Source organism: Lithobates pipiens, unplaced genomic scaffold (assembly GCF_037356315.1).
Source record: "Lithobates pipiens isolate NorthernLeopardFrog02 unplaced genomic scaffold, aLitPip1_a1.2 Scaffold_18, whole genome shotgun sequence".
In the NCBI taxonomy this organism is placed as follows: domain Eukaryota; kingdom Metazoa; phylum Chordata; class Amphibia; order Anura; family Ranidae; genus Lithobates; species Lithobates pipiens.
Window position 1 is genome coordinate 191780623 of NW_027507758.1, and position 18236 is coordinate 191798858.

The 18236-nt window shown below is 45.3% G+C and overlaps 1 protein-coding gene across 1 annotated transcript in view; it reads right to left on the minus strand.

Annotated features, from left to right (window-relative positions):
• Window positions 1–18236, minus strand: part of SOS1 (SOS Ras/Rac guanine nucleotide exchange factor 1) — a 415017-nt gene that overhangs the window by 209916 nt on the left and 186865 nt on the right. Inside the window, exons 11-12 of the mRNA XM_077486479.1 lie at window positions 9716–9797; window positions 1584–1706 (exon numbers count right to left, since the gene is read on the minus strand). Coding sequence (XP_077342605.1) covers window positions 1584–1706; window positions 9716–9797 — 205 coding nt within the window. The remainder of the gene's footprint in view (window positions 1–1583; window positions 1707–9715; window positions 9798–18236) is intronic.

Consider the following 18236-nt stretch of genomic DNA (forward strand, 5'->3'; position numbering starts at 1 on the left):
GTGAAAATTAGCTGTCACCTTAAAATAACTCAACATGCAGCCATTAATGTCTAAACCTCTGGCAAGAAAAGTGAGTACACCCCTAAGTGAAAATGTCCAAATTGGGCCCATAGTGTCAATATTTTGTGTGGCCACCATTATTTCCCACCACTGCCTTAACCCTCTTGAGCATGGAGTTCACCATAGCTTCACAGGTTGTCACTGGAGTCCTCTTCCACTGCTCCATGGCGACATCACGGAGCTGGTGGATGTTAGAGACCTTGCGCTCCTCCATCTTCTGTCTGAGGATACCCCACAGAGGCTCAATAGAGTTTAGGTGTGGAGAAATGCTTGGCCAGTCCATCACCTTTACCCTCAGCTTCTTTAGCAAGGCAGTGGTTGTCTTGGAGGTGCGTTCGGGGTTATGTTGGAATACTGCACTGCGGCCCAGTCTCCGAAAGGAGGGGATCATGCTCTGCTTAAGTACATGTTGGCATTCATGGTTCCCTCAAAGAACTAGCTCCCCAGTGATGGCAGCACTCCTGCAGTCCCAGAACATGACATTCCCACCACCATGCTTGACTGTAGGCAAGACACACTTGTATTTGTACTCCTGGTTGCCACCACACACACTTGACACCATCTGAACCAAATAAGTTTATCCTGGTCTCATCAGACCACAGGACATGGTCCCAGTAATCCATGTCCTTAATCTGCTTGTCTTCAGCAAACTGTTCGTGGGCTTTCTTGTTCATCATCTTTAGAAGAGGCTTACTTCTTGGACGGCAGCCATGCAGATCAATTTGATGCAGTGTGCGGCATATGGTCTGAGCACTGTCAGGCTGACTCCCCCCCACTCACCCCCCCCCACCCCCGCACTCCAAGGATAAGGAAAATTGCTTCACAGGTATAAAAACATCCAACATGAAAAACCATAGAGGTTACAGCATCATGACAACACAGAGGGGAGCATGGTTGACGCATTACTCAAATTTCTTTGTGAAACACATCAACCATGCTACCCTCTGTGTTGTCATGATGCTGTAACCTCAATGTTTTTTCATGTTGGATGTTTTTATACCAATAAAGCAATTTTCCTTATCCTTGAGGTGCGGGCAACCGTTTGGTTTCTTATAGCCTAGGCCATCGTTATGTAGAGCAACAATCATTTTTTTCAGCTCCTCAGAGAGTTCTTTGCCATGAGGTGACATGTTGAACTTCCAGTGACCATATATATACACACTTCTATGTTTTATGTACTTTTGAATAAACACAAATAAGGAAGAGCTGCGCTCCAACCCATTTATTTTTTGCATCAATATGTGTAGCAGTGTTTGGGAGCGCATTGCATGTTTTGAAGCACAGATGTCTAGTGGACAGAATTGTTTTTGGCAGTCAACATTGAAAAGGAAAACCATACCTAAATTTGGGAAAAGTTTTTTTTTTTTTTTTTTAGCAGCAATGTAGAGTAGTAGTAGAATATGTAGTAGTAGAATATGAAATGTAGTAATAGAATATACATAGGTTTAGAAAAATAGATTCTTTATTTAGAAAATAAGGTATGATATTAACCGTAGTTAAAATATGAGCTAGGAAAACCATACCTTAACTGTACAGGTTGTACATATTCTTTTCTAAATCTTTTTAACTCTGCACTAAGGGGTTGGTCTCCATTTTCCATGGCAATTCTGTCGGCTTCAGTTGGTTCAGGTTCTGGTATTTCAAACCTAAATACAAAACATTTAAATAATTTCAGGCGGGTTTATCAAAAAGTGTTTTTAATAAACTAGTAAAACACTTACACATTCCAGAGATCAGATATAGTTTTGACAAATCCAAATAAGACAAAGCTCACCCAGTTACAGAATTTTTATTTTAGAAACTTCAAATATTGCTATTAACTGTATATAAGAACTGTAGGTTATAGCCCTAACTGCTTAAAGAACAAGTGAAAATGAAGGTCATTTTGTTGGTCCTACACACATTAACTGGGTTGGTGGGCAAGTGTGAATGAGGGTAATTTTGTCGGCTCCACATACGTTGCCTGGCATGGCGTTCAAGTATTAAATCAACACTACCGATTGTCTTTACATAATATACTTATAACTTTTAAATGTAGTATACATGCACACTATCAAACCAGTTCAGGGCTTGCCAGCTCTTGCTTTTTTTTTTTTTTTCAATTAAATTTTTGAGGCAGTAGCAAAAAAAAAAAAAAAAGTCATTTAGTGTTTATGGGAGGACACAGCAAACTTCTAGGGTGTCCAAAAGCAGTCTCAGAAAACAAATAAGGGAAAAAAATCTCACCAACAGGGAGCCCTTCAGTGTCATTGAAATGTATGACCTCACACTGTTAAATAAAAAATAGGATTTTTGTAATCACCGTAAAATCTTTTTATCTGAAGTTCATTGACAGACACAGCTCCTTTAAATTTTGACCGTAGGGTTATCACGCCACCTTCAAGAGAGGACTAGGCAGAACATGTAACACATGTAAAAACAGCAGAACTGCATAGTTCCGCTCAGGGGGGCGGTCCCTCTGGCTATAACCCCTCAGCCTGCTTCCTGCAACTCAGTACGTCAACAAACAGTACAACGTAAAGATAGGAGGGGTGGGTGCTGTGTCCGTCAATGAACTTAAGAGAAAAGTATATTACAGTACAAAAATCCTATTTTCTCTATCGTTCATTGATGGACACAGCTCCTTTAAATCTTGACCATAGGGACGTTCCCAAGCAGTGTCAAAATGAGAGGTAGAAAAAGGAAAACCACTTCACCCACAACCAGAGGCACGCCTCAGTGGAGGAGCTGCCATCTTAAACAACCACATCAGAACTTGCGGCCAACGCATGCATTAAAAAATGCCTTTACAACAAAACTGTAATTTTCTTTAAAAAGAAAAAGGGGGTAAATTGCAACTTTTACAAAGCAGCCTGCAAAACTTTGCGGACAAAGCAAGCATCCGAAGATGCACTTACATCTACTTTGTAGAATTTTGGAAAAGTGTGAACGGACGACAATGTCGCCGCCTTACACACCTGGGAAACAGACCCTTTATGTCGGAAAGCCCAGGTCACAATTGCCCTGGTGGAATGGGCTGTGACAGGAAAGGGGGGCACCTGCCCCTTCAAGGCATAAGCCTGGACCACAATCTGTCTGATCCCCCGGGAAATGGTGGTCGACAAGACTGCCGGACCAGACCTTTTTTCGGACCAGTCACCGAAACAAACAAGAGTCTGACTTCCGGAAGGGAGCCGTAGCAGATATACCCTTAGAACCCTGACCACGTCCAGGGAGTGTAGGGCAACCTCCTTTGGATGTGTCGGCTTAGGACAAAGGGATGGCAGCACAATGCCCTCATTGAGATGAAAAGCCAAAATCACTTTTGGAAGAAGAGAGGGCTGAGGACGTAGCACCGCCTTATCCTTGTGGATAACCAGATAGGGCGACTCGCAAGACAATGCCGTCAACTCAAACCCTCCTGGCAGATGTAATAGCCACTAAGAAGACAACTTTCTGGGAGAGAGTCAACAAGGGAATTTCCCTGATGTTATCAAACAGTGGTTTCCGAAGCGCCGATAGCACAAGGTTCAGATCCCATGGAGGCAGAGGTGGTCGGACCGGAGGGACTAAATGCCAAACCCCTTGCATAAAGGTGTTTACCAGTGAGTGAGGCGCCAAGGGGCATTGGAAAAAGACAGCCAAGGCTGATATCTGTCCCTTGATGGTGCTTAAGGCAAGTTTCTGATCCACTCCTCACTGTAAAAACAGCAGGATCCTGGAAACAGAATAGGTGTGCGGACGCCACCTCATCTCCTCAAACATGGAGATATAGGCCTTCCACGTACGATGGTAGATCTTCCAAGAAGAAGATTTCCTTGCCCTCAGCATAGTGGAAATTACCAAGTCCGACAGACTTCGATCCTTTAGCACCTGGCTTTCAACAGCCATGCCATTAAAAACAGTGACTGTAAAGCAGGATGGAGTATCGGACCTTGCGATAGGAGGTCTTCTCACATCTGCAACCGCCAAGGAGCATCCGCCACCAGGCATACTAGGTCGGCATACCAGGGACGCCAGGGCCAATATGGGGAGATCAGTATCACTGGAATCCCCTGGGCCTCCACTCTGCGAAGCAAACGTGGTAACAGTTTGAGCGGAGGGAAGGTATAAATCAGCCAGTATTGCTCCCATGGAGCCACCAAAGTGTCTGACGCGTCTGCCCAGGGGTCTCTTGTCCTGGACACAAACCTCTGCGACTTTTGATTGAGCCGAGAGGCCAAGAGATCCACAGCTGGTGTGCCCAACTTGAGGCCTGAACATCTCCAGATGCAATGACCATTCTCCTGGGTCCAGCATCTGGCGACTTAGGTAGTCCGCCTGCCAGTTTTCTACGCCCAGGATGTATATGGCCGACAGGGCTGGCACATGTCGCTCTGCCCACCGAAGGATGTGGGTGACCTCTTGTGCTGTGGGCCGAGCTCCTCGCTCCTTCTTGATGATTGACATATGCCACCGCTGTGGGGTTGTCTGACTGGATCCTGATCGGACGCCCTTGTAGCCTCATTGACCATGTGGAGAAACATAGCCTGATTGCCCGAAGTTCGAGCACGTTGAATGGTAACTGGGATTCCTCCCATGACCAGAGGCCCTGGGTTGACTGTACCCCCAGCGCTCCACCCCAGCCAGTCAGGCTGGCGTCCGTTGTGATCCCCGTCCAATGAAGAGGAAGGAACGATCTCCCGGACCGAAGGGCAGGAGACCTCAGCCACCAAAGAGAGTCCCCGACTAACTGGTTCACCCAAATCTGACAATCCAGGGATAACGGAGATTTGTCCCATTTGGACAGTATCTCCCTCTGCAAGACTCAGGTGTGAAATTGGGCATACGGTACTGCCTCCTACCATGAGACCTAGAACTCCCAGGCAAAAAAGCAGAGGCAACCACCATCAACAGCTTCACCCAGGTTCAGAGTCTCTGCAGTTTGTCTGAAGGGAGAAACACTCTTGCTTTCACAGAGTCCAGCAGCAAGCCCAGGTACTCCAGACGCTGAGTCGCCACCAACATTGACTTCTTTAGGTTCAACACCCAACCAAACTCCTGTAGAGTTTGCATGGTGATCGCCACTTTCTCCCTTAATTCTGAGGCAGAACCTCAGAAGGAGGTTGTCTAGGTAACCCACGATTGTAACCCCACGTTGCCTTAAAAGCTCCAGAATTGGAGATAACACTTTGATAAAGACTCGGGGTGCTGACACCAGGCCCAAATTGAGAGTAGTGCTCTTCCCCAACTGCAAATCGCAGAAACCTCTGATGCCTGAGGCATATATATCCAGAGGCCAGGAAGTCGCCCGGATGGAGTGCAGCGACCACTGAGCGAATTGATTCCATCCTGAACTTTTGAACTTTCACAAAGCAGTTGAGGGCTTTTAAGTCCAGGATTGGACGTACCCCTTCCTTTTTGGGGACTACAAACAGATTGGAGTAGAATCCCTGAAACCTTTCCAGCTTTGAAACAGGCACTATCACCCTGCGTAGGAGCAGGTCCTTAACCGCCCCCAACAGGGCATCCCGGCGAGCCGGGAGTAAAGGTATGCTGGAGTGAAAAAATCTGTTTGGTGGACAAGAAAGAAACTAACTAACCATCTTGTAGCTTGATGAAACCAGTCTGCAGACCCATTGGTCGGACAGCAGTGAGGTCCACAGAGCTGCAAACTCGTGTTTTGGGGTGGGGCAAACCTTCATGCGGTAGCATTTTTGCTCATAGGCTTATTGGCCTTGCGGAACCAGGGGCGCTTTTGTCCATCAGGAGACGTCCTGTCGGACTGGGAGTGTTTACCTGTCATCCTGGGCGGGCGAAAAAGCAGTTTCTGAGCGGAAAAGGAGGGCCCTTGCCTACGGCGTGGCTCCTTATCCTTCCTGGACTGTGGGAGTAACGTGCTCTTCCCACCTGAAACATTCTTAATGATGTTGTCCAGCAAAGCTTCAAATAGCCTCTCACCAAGGAAGGGTAAATCCGCCAGAGCTTTTTTTTTTTTTTTTTTTTTTTTTAGATGCTTGGTCTGCAGACCAGCATTTCAGCCAAATCTGGCGCCGTAGCACCACTGCTGATAACCGTGCTCTATAGAGCAGGGGGACTGTATCCAGGGCCGCACATACTTAAGGCCGTGCACCAACTGGTCTGCTAATTCTATGCAGACTGGGGAAGACTTGCTTCTCCAACTCCCTGGGCAATAGCTTTGCCCGCTCAGTAAGCGTCTGTGATACCAGGGCTGTGGCCAGTACAGGTCGTAACGCTGACCCCACTACTACAGCTCTCCTGTCGGTCGGGTCCTTGAATGCAAGATTCCCTTCTACTGGAATCGTGGTATTCAACCTGGATACCGGGGGGTCTACGGCCAGAGGAGCCGTCCTTTTTTTAAGAAGGCTCTCCTCACAGGGGTAACACACTGCCATTATTCTTGGGACTGTTGTAGGCTTCCCCATTCCTTGTAGATGGGCTTATCGAAATAAGTCAAATACGGAAACACCTTAGGTGTACGGGTCGGTTTACGGGACTCAAAGGGAACAGACACCTCAGCAGAAGATCCTGCTACATCCTGTATTTTCAGGGTATCCCGCACAGCGGTGATAAGTGCTCCAAATAGAGCTTTTTCTTGGACTGGCCCGGACATGGAATCCTCCTCACTGTCCGAATGGTCCTGGTCTGCATCCTCAGACACGTCAGAACAGGGGCCACCAGACACTGCGGGGACCGAGTCTGAATCAGAGCTTTCCGGGGGGGGGGGGGGGGGGGGGGCAGGGGATGTTTCTTAAACCCCTTGCGCCCACACGCCGCCTCCACCCTGGCAACGAACGTGTCCAGGACAGCCGACAAAGTGTCCATAGGCACTGCATTGTTTGCAGGTAAGCCGGTTGCAATTACAGGGATGTCTGGGAAAGAAGCGCCAGCTTCTGACGCCATGTTGACCCACATCGTCTGCCACACTTGGGGACTTAGGACAAGGTATGCTGCTCACAGACTGAGGAGCCACACCGCAGGACTCACCACTCTAACCGAGTGCTGTGCCGTGCTGCCACTGAGCGCTGTGTACTGTGCCTTGTCACAGTTGCCCAGAGAGAAAAACCGCACTGTTCTGAGGTGAAATGACCCAGCACTGGGGGCACAACTGCTCTGAGGCTACAAGGAAATGGTCACTGGCCATTCTGATACCAAAAAAAAAAAAAACAGGAAAATGGCCGCTGGACCTCAAGGAAATGGATGACAGCCATGCTTTGCAAGAAAACTAAGGGAAAATGGCGGCGGCCGCTGGAAAATGGCGCCAGCACATGCAGAGGAAAAATACTCACAGGCACTGCAGACACCGATAAAAAAATAAAATTTAAAAAACACAACACACCAGCCAGCGCAGCCCCTGTCAAGTCCCAGAGACTGCCCCAGAGGACCCCCGGCCCAGATAAACATTCCACACCTCATGCCCAGTCATGCAGCGTCCCCCACAGGAGGAGGGAAAACAGGGATAGGGAGAGAAGAAAGGGAGCGGGAGAGAAGAAAGGGAGAGTGAGAGACTCCCTAATCGACCTCCCCGGGAATGCACAGCTGCTCTATCCTGCCGAGGTAGGGAGAGCTGTACTTACCCTTCCGGTCAGAATAGCTGGAGGCATTCCATCACAGACCCATCACCCGAGCAGTATGGGGTGGCTGCTGGCCATAACACACTGGTGACACGGACAGCAGCAGCCCAGTCATATGTGTGCCCCGGAGCATATAGCTCACCAGCCACCCCTTGAGCAGAAGGGGCATGTCGTGGCTGACCCAGCGTGTAGCTAGGGCCTGCTTACGCTCGATGGCCAGGCTGGGGAGACTACAAGGATCTATATTATCCAGCCTGTCACCCAGTCGGCTGTTGAGAGAAGATCGCAGGATCAAAATCTTGCGGAAAAATCCAAAAAATCCCCAGGACCAATGGTCCCTTCAGGGAGCCTATGTCCTTCTCTAGGCAGAAAAAAACTGAGCTGCAGGAAGCAAGCTGAGGGGTTACAGCCAGAGGGACTGCCCCCTGGGCGGAACTATGCAGCTCTGCTGTTTTTTACATGTGTTCCATGTTCTGCCTTGTCCTCTCCTGAAGGTGGTGTGATAACCCTACGGTCAAGGTTTAAAGGAGCTGTGTCTGCCAATGAAAGATAGAGAAACTTTTTTAATTGTATCTATTCAGGACAACATTGACAGACATGCAACAAGGAAACAAAGAGGACTGATGCGTTTGTGTTCAGCTACAATTATACATCTGGTTAGCATGCCATGATTAGGCGCTACTGCATTGGCAGTCTCTCTTCCCTTGCTGCTTGTCTGTGGATGTTGTCTTGAATTGATGCAATAAAAAGCTTGGTTTTGCAATAGTGTGTGGTCATCTATTTTAGTTGAAGTACACTATACCATGCAGAGGCGAACTGGGCCGACACCTGCACTGGATGTGGCAGTTTGAGTGTGGACCCACCTGGAGTGGTGTTTTGTTCTGTGCCTTAAGTATTATCGTGTAGCAGAAATGCATAACTGCCTCTAGGACCACAAGTTCAAAACTGATATCAGCTAAAGGTTTGATATCTACAGGAAAATAACCTTGTAAAATGAGGACCAAGTAGTAGCCTTGCAAACTAAGAAAATAGATGCCTGGTGCCAAAAGGCCCTTGGAAGCATGTACTCCTAAAAATGAGTAATGACAGTAAACAGTGCCTTCTATCCCTCAACAGAATATACCTAGGGTAGAACCTGACAAATTCAATGTGTAATATTGTCACTACATATAGAAAAATAAAATGAAGGCCGGTTTTACAAAAGGGTGCAGTAGCAGGCAGGTTAATCTTGACCAATCTCACAACGTTCCTTAGGATAAGAAGGAGTTCATCAAATAGAGAGTAGCACAATTTCCATAGAATAAAAAAGCATGGAGTTGTAAAAACAGTCCCCATTGATATAAAATGACAACACGACTCAGGAAAAAAAGGCTGTAGTCACAAATTTGCCTCATCCCTGTGGAGAATGAGGGAACGTGACTTACAAGATAGAGTAGCCAGCCCCTACAGCCTCCAAATCAAAGTGATGACAACTGCAAAAGGGCTCAGGGGGCCTGTAAGGATAGACAGAACTAGATTAAGGTACCACAGAGCCTTGACAGGGGAGAGAATGTTAGTAACACCTTGTACAAAAGTCCAGAGCAGTGAACAGATGTCAAAGGTAAATTGAAACAGGACTGCCAGTGTCAAACACTTGACCCTTGATGGTGCCGGAGATGCAGCCACTAGGAGGAGCTGTGCCTCCTAATTTGATAAGTGCCCAACCACTGAGAGGCAGGGTGTATACCCAGAGGTCTGCTATTTCACCCAAAGAATGATAGGAGTAACACCAACTCCATGAATTTCACTAAAGTGTTCTACAATAATTAAACAATTGCAGCCATGACTATATACTACTGGAGAACATGGCTGAAATTGCATCTATAATCTCCAGTCAAATAACTAAATGTTCCAAGATCTGCTGCACTCTATCTGCTCATGCAACAAGCAGCTGGTTCTCTAGAGCGGGCTCTGTAATTGAAGTAGTGAAACAATTCTATCCTACAGGCATTAAGAGACACAGTTAGAGGTAGAGCCATAAAATAATACCATTCCCACATCTGAAACCCAAGTCTGCCATTCAGACAGATCCAATATACGTACTGCTAGGAATTACCACTTACCTTTCTATGAGAAGGCTCAGAAGTTCCTGGGGTTTGCAGAATGATCTATATGTCGTAAGAAATGTTCTCACAAAGTTGGGGTCTACAAAAACAAATGACAACAACATCAAACAAGCCTTTCCACACTTCCCTAAAGAAGAAATGTTACAGTGTACAGCTTGTATAACAGTGTAAATTTGCAGTCACCTCAAAATAACTCAACATGTAGCCATTAATGTCTACACCCCTAAGTGAAAATGTCCAAATTGGGCCCAAAGTTTGAGGCTGAAGGATGTTTGTCTCCCCCAGCAGAAGGTGGGAGGTGGCTTGGGATGCCTGTCAGTAAAGAAGCATGAGGCAGTCTAAGGCCTCTTTCAAACGGGCGGCTGTTCTGCCGCTGTTAAAAGCATGTTTTATTATTTTGAAATTCCAAGACTCCTTGCACAGCGATCATTTGCATTTGTACATTGCGATTCATCCCCATCCCCGTAGCGTGAAAGAACTATATGTACATGGAAAGCTCCATTACCTCAATCACAATCTGAATACCCAGTAAAAAATTACGACATCACAATATTACCTCTAAGACCCCATTCACACCTGAGCGTTTTGTAGCTTGAAGCCTGAAGCTACAAAACGCTAGAGGGGAAAAAATCTATTATTCTCAATGGAGATGGTTCACATTTCCACTCCATGTTGCCTGAAGCCGAACACCTGAAGCTCAAACAAGTTCCAGACCCTTTTTTGTCCCTCAAATTGAGCAGATTTGGTTGTTTCTCTTCTTTTAACATTGGTGACCTTTTGCCCTGCACAAAATCGCGGCAAATCACGATAAAACGCAACGAAACGCGGTAAAAACGCAGTAAATTTGCACGATTTTCTGCTTGAAAACGCTATGCTCATGTGTGAATGCAGAATAATTGTTTTACAGTGAATGCAGGCAATGCTGACAAAAGCAAGTGTTGTATTTTACTTTAAAAATGTATTCTTTGCATTATAGTTTTAGCAGGAAAGTAGAATATAATACACTGTACAGAGCACTATCCCTGACTTCTACACTCGCTAATGCCTGCAGCTTTCCTGAATGTGTTTTCAGATGGGTCTGTCTACAACAGGGAGGAGGGAGAGGGCAGGGGGAAGGAGGAAGAGGGCAGGGGGGGAGGAGGAAGAGGGCAAGGGGGAGGAGGAAGAGGGCAAGGGGGAGGAGGAAGAGGAGGAGAGCAGCTCTGTGTGTTGGATGAAGTCTTGGGAACTAGCAGAGAGCCCACATCAATCAAGATGACAGGTAAGGGGTGGATCCAGACTCCCCATTGTTGGTATGGTGCTTCAAGAAAGTCTGTAGACCCTCCCACAGGTAATTAACTCTATTTTAACAGAAACGGGGCACTTCTCAGAGGGCAGGAAAGATTTTATAGATACTAGATGCTCATAAGGATTAGGATTAAGCAAAAAAAAAAAAGGAAACCCATACTTCTCTTTTAAGGTTTATTGGCTGTATCCAAGTTTCAGCTCTCTCATTAAATCTTCTATAAGATTACGGCCTGGAGACTGACTAGACCCCTCCGTGACCTTAAAGAGGAAGTAAACTTCCTCTGCTGTCATTTACCTATAAGTAAGCCTATAAAAAGGCTTACCTATAGGTAATGTAAATATCTCCTAAACATGCACCGTTTAGGAGATATTTACATTACATGCAGCCAGTGACATCACTGGAGCTCTGAAGGAATTGGCCATGGGGGCTGTGCCATAAACAGCTGCTCCTACCACATGCGTGAGAGTGACTTCATCGTGGCTTTGGCAAATCACAGAGCCAGAACCTGCAAACCCGGGAGCCTGATGGGTGAAAATGGATGCGGCTGCAACAGCTTTGTTTTAAGGAAAGTTTGACATGTGCTAGTATGCGATGCTTTTGCCTTGCAGGAAGAAAAAAAAATAGTTTTCCAGCGGTATACAACAGCTTTCACCACTTCAAAACAGGGCATTACCGATGGGCACTAATTGGCATCACATGTGGGTACAGGTTGGCACTGATTGACAATCCTGGCAGGCACTACTGGGCATCACTGGTGGGCCAATGATCGGTATCACTGGCTGGCACCGCTGATGGGCCTGCACAGATAATCAATGCACTGTGCATCAGTGCAGACCCCCCTTGTCAGGTGTGCCGCTGATCAGTTCTCCTCTACCTGCGCCTTGTCAGCGCGAATGCGGCACATTGGTGTAGTGGTTAGCACTCTCACCTACCAGTAAGAAGGGTCGCTGGTTGGAATCCCAACCATGACACTACCTGCCTGGAGTTTGCATGTTCTCCCTGTGCCTCTGTGGGTTTCCTCCGGGTACTCCGGTTTCCTCCCACTCGCCAAAGACATGCAGGTAGGTTAATTGGCTTCTGTCCAAAAATTGGCCCTAGTATATAAAATGGGGACCTTGGATTGTGGGCTCCTTGAGGGTAGGGACTGATGTGAGTGTGCAAGGCACAGTGATGGGGACAATTGTAGACACCCAGGTTGAACTGGATGGACTGGTGTCTTTATTCAACCTTACTAACTATGTAACTATGAATGGAGGAAAGCCAATGAACAGCACTTCCTGGTTACCATGTGATCAGCTGTGATTGGACACAGCTGATCACGTGGTAAAGAGCCTACATCATAGGCTCTTTACCAAGATCGGAGATGTGGTGGGGTTGAATCGATACACCGCAACACTGATCGCCACACTGTGCGCCCCCAGGGACATGCACAAGCGGCTTATCCTGCTGGACGTCATATGATGCCCAGTCAGGATAGCTGCAGCCCTCATTCCGCTATAGGCTGGGAGGGGGGATGTGGTTAATGTGCTTCTTCTTGAGCCACTTCTTTGTTTCCTTGGCGGTATGTTTTGCATCATTGTCATGCTGGAAGACCGAACTTCAGTGTTCTGGCTGAGGGAATAAGGTTCTCATCCAAGATTTTACAACACATTGCCCCAACTTCAATGATATTCAATGGGTTGAAGTAGGATCAAAGTTGAACCAAAATAGTGCAGGAAGCATTTTCAAAGTCGGACTGATTTGTGTCAGACCAGTTAAGATGGCACCCATAGGGAAACATTGCTTTTCACACGTCATGCGACATGAGCTCCCAATGTCGGAGCGTTTGTTGCACCAGTGTGAACCCGGTCTTAATCCTATAGAAAATATATGTATCGAGCCTAAACTTTAAAGTTGTCAAGCAACAGTCAAAAAACCTTAACGATTTAGAGAAGATCTGTAAAGAAGAGTGGACCAAAATCCATCCTGAGACGTGTGCAAACCTGGTCACTAACTACAAGAAACCTCTTACCTCTGTGCTTGCCGACAAGGGTTTCTCCACCAAGTACTGAGTCATGTTTTGCTTGGGGATCAAATACTTATTTTACTCACTGAAGTGCAACACAATTTATAACATTTGTATTGTGTGTATTTTCTGGAGGTTTGGTTGATATTTTGTCTCTATCATTTAAAATACATCTATGATAAAAATTCTAGATCCTTCATTTCTTTTGTAAGTGCCTCAAATGAACTAATTTAAAGATAACAGAAAACAATGCTGTGACCTACAATTAGCTCTAAACAATCTCCCTTGAATTCCTTAAGAAAGGAAACTGACTTTGCGCTGACGCACACATGCTATTTTTGCACACAAAAAGAAAACCAGAAATAGATTATCTCAGATTCAGAGAACAATACTTGCTGGGAGAGAGTCAGAACCCAAACATCACTTTTGTAGAACAAATTAATTATGAAGGACAAGATAACAGGCAGATCATTTCCTTTCACTGGAGCTGTAGACTCTGTTCAATAAGACCAGAGAAATAGCTTGGATTCTAATAATAAAGTAGCAAAGAGCAAACTCTGTATTGGTGAGGGAAGTGACGTTTTCGTCAGTACTTGCACTGTGCCAAGAAATACCCTTTACAGCAAATGAAGAGCATCATATGGGTGTCTTGTTTGTGTTGGGAGTGGGCCAAAAAGTTATTTTTAAATTGACAAAAAAAAAAAAAAAGTCTTAAAGTAAAGCCATGTCTATATTGCAATATAATTGAAAGGATGTGAGATTTAAATGAATAAATTCCCCTTACTGTTCCCTGTGCCTGGGCATAGCCATGTTTAAAAAAACAAAAAAAAAATGCAAACATGTTTGTCAACTAGAGTTTTGTTCATTTCATCAAAGAGGCAAGGTTGATATTATGAAAGTTAGAAAAAAAAAATTCAAACTGAACAAATTTATACGAGACAGGTAGCCATAATTACAGGCGGATTAAAGATGATATATTGTATACTTACCTTTCTGGTAGCCATCGGTTTTTAAACTCTGCTGGTACAGTGAATATAAAAAGTCTAACACACCCCTGTTAAATTTGTCAGGTTTCTGTGATGTAAAATAAATGAGACAGATAAAAGATATAAAAGATAAATCATGCAGGACTTTTTTACCATCCTGCCAGCGCACCGCTCCAGTGTGAAAGCCCTCTAGCTTTCCGGGAGTGAAGAAAGCCGCTTTTTTCAGGCGCTATACAGGTGCTATTTTTAGCGCTGTAGCGCCTGAAAAACGCCTCAGTGTGAAAGGGGCCTAAGTGTTCACAGCCTCTTATAACTGGAGATGTAGCGGTGTTCAGAAATAAGCACATTCAAGCTCATGTTAAATAGGAGTCGGTACACACCTGCCATTATTTAATCACTTCAATACGGGGCACTTTAACCGATTCCTGCCCAGGACAAATTTCAGCTTTCAGCGCTGTCACACTTTGCAGGGTCAACTGACAATTGCGCTGTCATACAACGATGTACTCAAACCAAATTTCTATTATTTTCTTCCCACAAATAGAGCTTTCTTTTGGTGGTATTTGACTAAACAAACTAAAAAAGACCGAAATTTTTTAAAAAGAAAAAAATTGGTTTTTCTTCGTTTGTTATAAAATTTTGTTTTCTCCTTCACTGACGGGCACTGATGAGGCTGCACTAATAGGCACTGATGAGGAGGCACTAATATTTAGAATTGATGGGCACTGATAGGTTACACCGATAGGCACCAATAGGTGGCACTGATGAGGAGGTACTGACAGGCATTATTGATGGGCATCTAAAGGGCACCACTGACAGGCGTTACTGATTGGCACTTTTATGGGCACTGACTGGCGATTTGGGTGGGCACTGATTTGCAGCTGTGGTGGGCACCTCTGATGGGGGCTGCGCTGATAATCAATGTGCCGATTATCAGCGCACCCCCTGACAGGAGAGCCGCCGATCGTCTCTCCCTGTCAGCGCAAACTGAAAAAAACCTTACCATGATTGTTGTGTCAGAGTGACACAACACTGATCGCTGCGTGCCCCCACAGATGTCATTCTGCTATAGGCTGGGCAGTGAGTGGATAAAGTGCCTCCGATTAACCCCAAATAAAGTTCAGCTGTTCTAGTAGGTCTTTCCTAACATTTTCTTAGTCGTATCCTACACAAAAGCCATGGTCTGCAGAGAGCTTCCAAAGCATCAGAGGGATCTCATTGTTAAAAGGTATCAGTCAGGAGAAGGGTACAAAATAATTTACAAGGCATTAGATATACCATGGAACAGTGAAGAAGACAGTCATCAAGTGGAGAAAATATGGCAAAACATTACCAAGAACTGTACATCCCTCCAAAAAAACTGGCCAGGGATTCTGCCAAGAGGCCTATAGCAACATTAAAGCTGCAGGAATATCTGGCAAGTACTGGCTGTGTGGTACATGTGACAACAATCTCCTGTGTTCTTCATATGTCTGGGCTATGGGGTAGAGTGGCAAGACGGAAGCTCTTTTACGAAGAAAAACATCCAAGCCTGGCTACATTTTTTAAACACACGTCTGAAGTCTCCCAAAAGCATATTGGAAAATGGGTTATGGTCTGATGAAACCAAGGTTGAACCTTCTGGCCATAATTCCAAGAGATATGTTTGGTGCAAAAACACCTTTGCACATCACCAAAAAAAACACCATACCCACAGTGAAGCATGGTGGTGGCAGCATCATGCTTTGGGGCCATTTTTCTTCAGCTGGAACAGGGGCGATATTCAAGGTAGAGGGAATTATGAACAGTTCCAAATACAGTCTATATTGGCACAAAACCTTCAGGCTTCTGTTAGAAAGCTGAACATGAAAAGGAACTTCTTCTTTCAGCATGAGAACGACCCAAAGCATACATCCAAATCAACAAAGGAATGGCTTCACCAAAAGATTAAAGTTTTGGAATGGCCCAGCCAGAGCCCAGACCTGAATCCAATTTAAAATCTGTGGGGTGATCCGAAGAGGGCTGTGAACAGGAGATGCCCTGGCAATCTGACAGATTTGGAGTGTTTTTGCAAAGAAGAGTGGGCAAATAGTACCAAGTCAAGACGTGCCATACTGATGGACTCCTACCCAAAAAGACTGAATGCTGTAATAAAATCAAATGGTCCTTCAAAGTATTAGTGTAAGGGTGTGTCACACCTATTCAACCATATTATTTTGTTTTTTTATTTTTACTTCCCTCCACCTTAATGATTTCAGTTTATTGTTCAGCTGAGTTGTACAGTTTATAGGTCACATTAAAAGGTGGAAAAAGTTCTGAAATTATTTATCTTTGTCTCATTTTTTTACATCACAGAAACCTGACATTTTAACAGGGGTGTGTAGACTTTTTATATCCACTGTACATCTGTAATGGCAGATTTGTGCAGATCTGTTGCATTAACACCTCGCAAGCCACATCCAAATAGAAAAATATGTGAATTTTTGGTTGAAGGTACATGAATCTTGTTTTAAAACATTCATAAACAGCCACCTTAGCAGTAAAGTTAGGAAGTTATAATCAGAATGACAGCTTCGAGAGCTTACATCTTTAAAAACCTGCCAACTACTAGCGGAATCCGTATTTTTATCTTCTCACATACGTTTAAATATTTGTACATCTTGACTTTGTCTTGGACACCCTTATGTACCAACATGGAATATATCATATTAAATTACATTCATCTAACAATCACTGTGACACACACATACATACATACGTGTGTGTGTGTGTGTGTGTGTGTGTGTGTGTGTGTGTGTGTGTGTGTGTGTGTGTGTGTGTGTGTGTGTGTGTGTGTGTGTGTGTGTGTGTGTGTATGAGGTTTATGATGTTCTCATAGGTCTAAAAACATTTTAACCCTTTCACTGCCAGGTCCATATGGCCCTATAGCACTTCTTCCAGCTAGTCAGGTCCGTACGAACCTCATTTCTCCTTCTGCTATAAGCTCATGGTCACTTTAGTGACCATAAACTTATAGCAGAATTGTTTAGCAGACTCTTCTGAACAATCCTGTAACTCTGATCAGCGTATTACAATCTGCTGATCAGGGTTATTCAGCTCAAATGTGACCGGGCCTCCCCCCCATGCAGCCGCTGCCCTGACCCCAGGCTCTCCACCTCCTGCCACTCTCTCCCTCTCCTCGCCTGCGGCTGCTGCCTGATACTCAGCTGACAGGCTGGAGAGCGGGGAGGGGGGGATGCTTGGTAAACATGGGTTTTCCTAGCCCCCTCCCTATACTACAGTTGACACAGGCAGTGATCACTACTGATCGCTCCTGTATCCACGGATATCTGAGCCTAGTAAACCGTGTGTACTATGTGTCAGTTCATGAATAAAAAAAGGAGTGACACCTTATTCATTCATGTAATGTGCAGCTTAGGCTGCAGAGAAAGGGACTTTCTTCAGTTCCTTTCTCTGTCTCAAAAGGGATATGGGGTTAGCTTAGACCTCTGATATCTCATCAAAGACACCCCACCTCAAGCCAAAAAAAAAAAGTACATCATGTTAAACAATATAATCGTAAAAAAAAAAGTTAAAGATAAAAAAACACAGCAAGACCCATTTCATAATTCCATTAAGCAGATGCACCTGCTCAGTGCAGGATCTGTTCGCTGATCCCTGCCGAACAGGCAGATGACAGGTCTGTGTGGTCCCTGCTAATGCAGAGCAGACATGGGCACAGCTTTCTGTTGTCTATGGGGTGATCGCATGGAAACACACTGCCTGTCCATTTCCATCCAACTCTCATCCGATCAGCTAGATGAATGGGTCCCCATCTGTCTGTTTTTGGTGGACTGGATCAGATTAGATGCGGGCGGGTGTCAACAGACACATGTCCATTTAGGGTACATCAGCCTCTCCATGGGAGAACAATAGGTGGTCCGATCGGGTCTACCTGAAAAATAGACAGGTGGACCCGCTCGATCTGCACGTGTGAAAGCGGCCCAAGGTCTTCTTCACACCAGACATACACAGCATAAACCCCTGCAAGGCCATGTTCTTCTGCTGTGTGGAGTGGGGGTGTGTACATTTCCTCCAATCAGCTCTCACACACTGTTACTGCAGCCTCCCTGTCCCCCCCCCCCCTCTGTGCTCCTGACAGATGATGAAAGATTTTAACACTTTCCTGCCTATTTGAAGGGGTGTAGAGAAGATTGCAGATAAACAAGTAAAGCCTATGTAGGAGGATTTGTTTAATCTCTGTTTATCATCTGAGGCTGT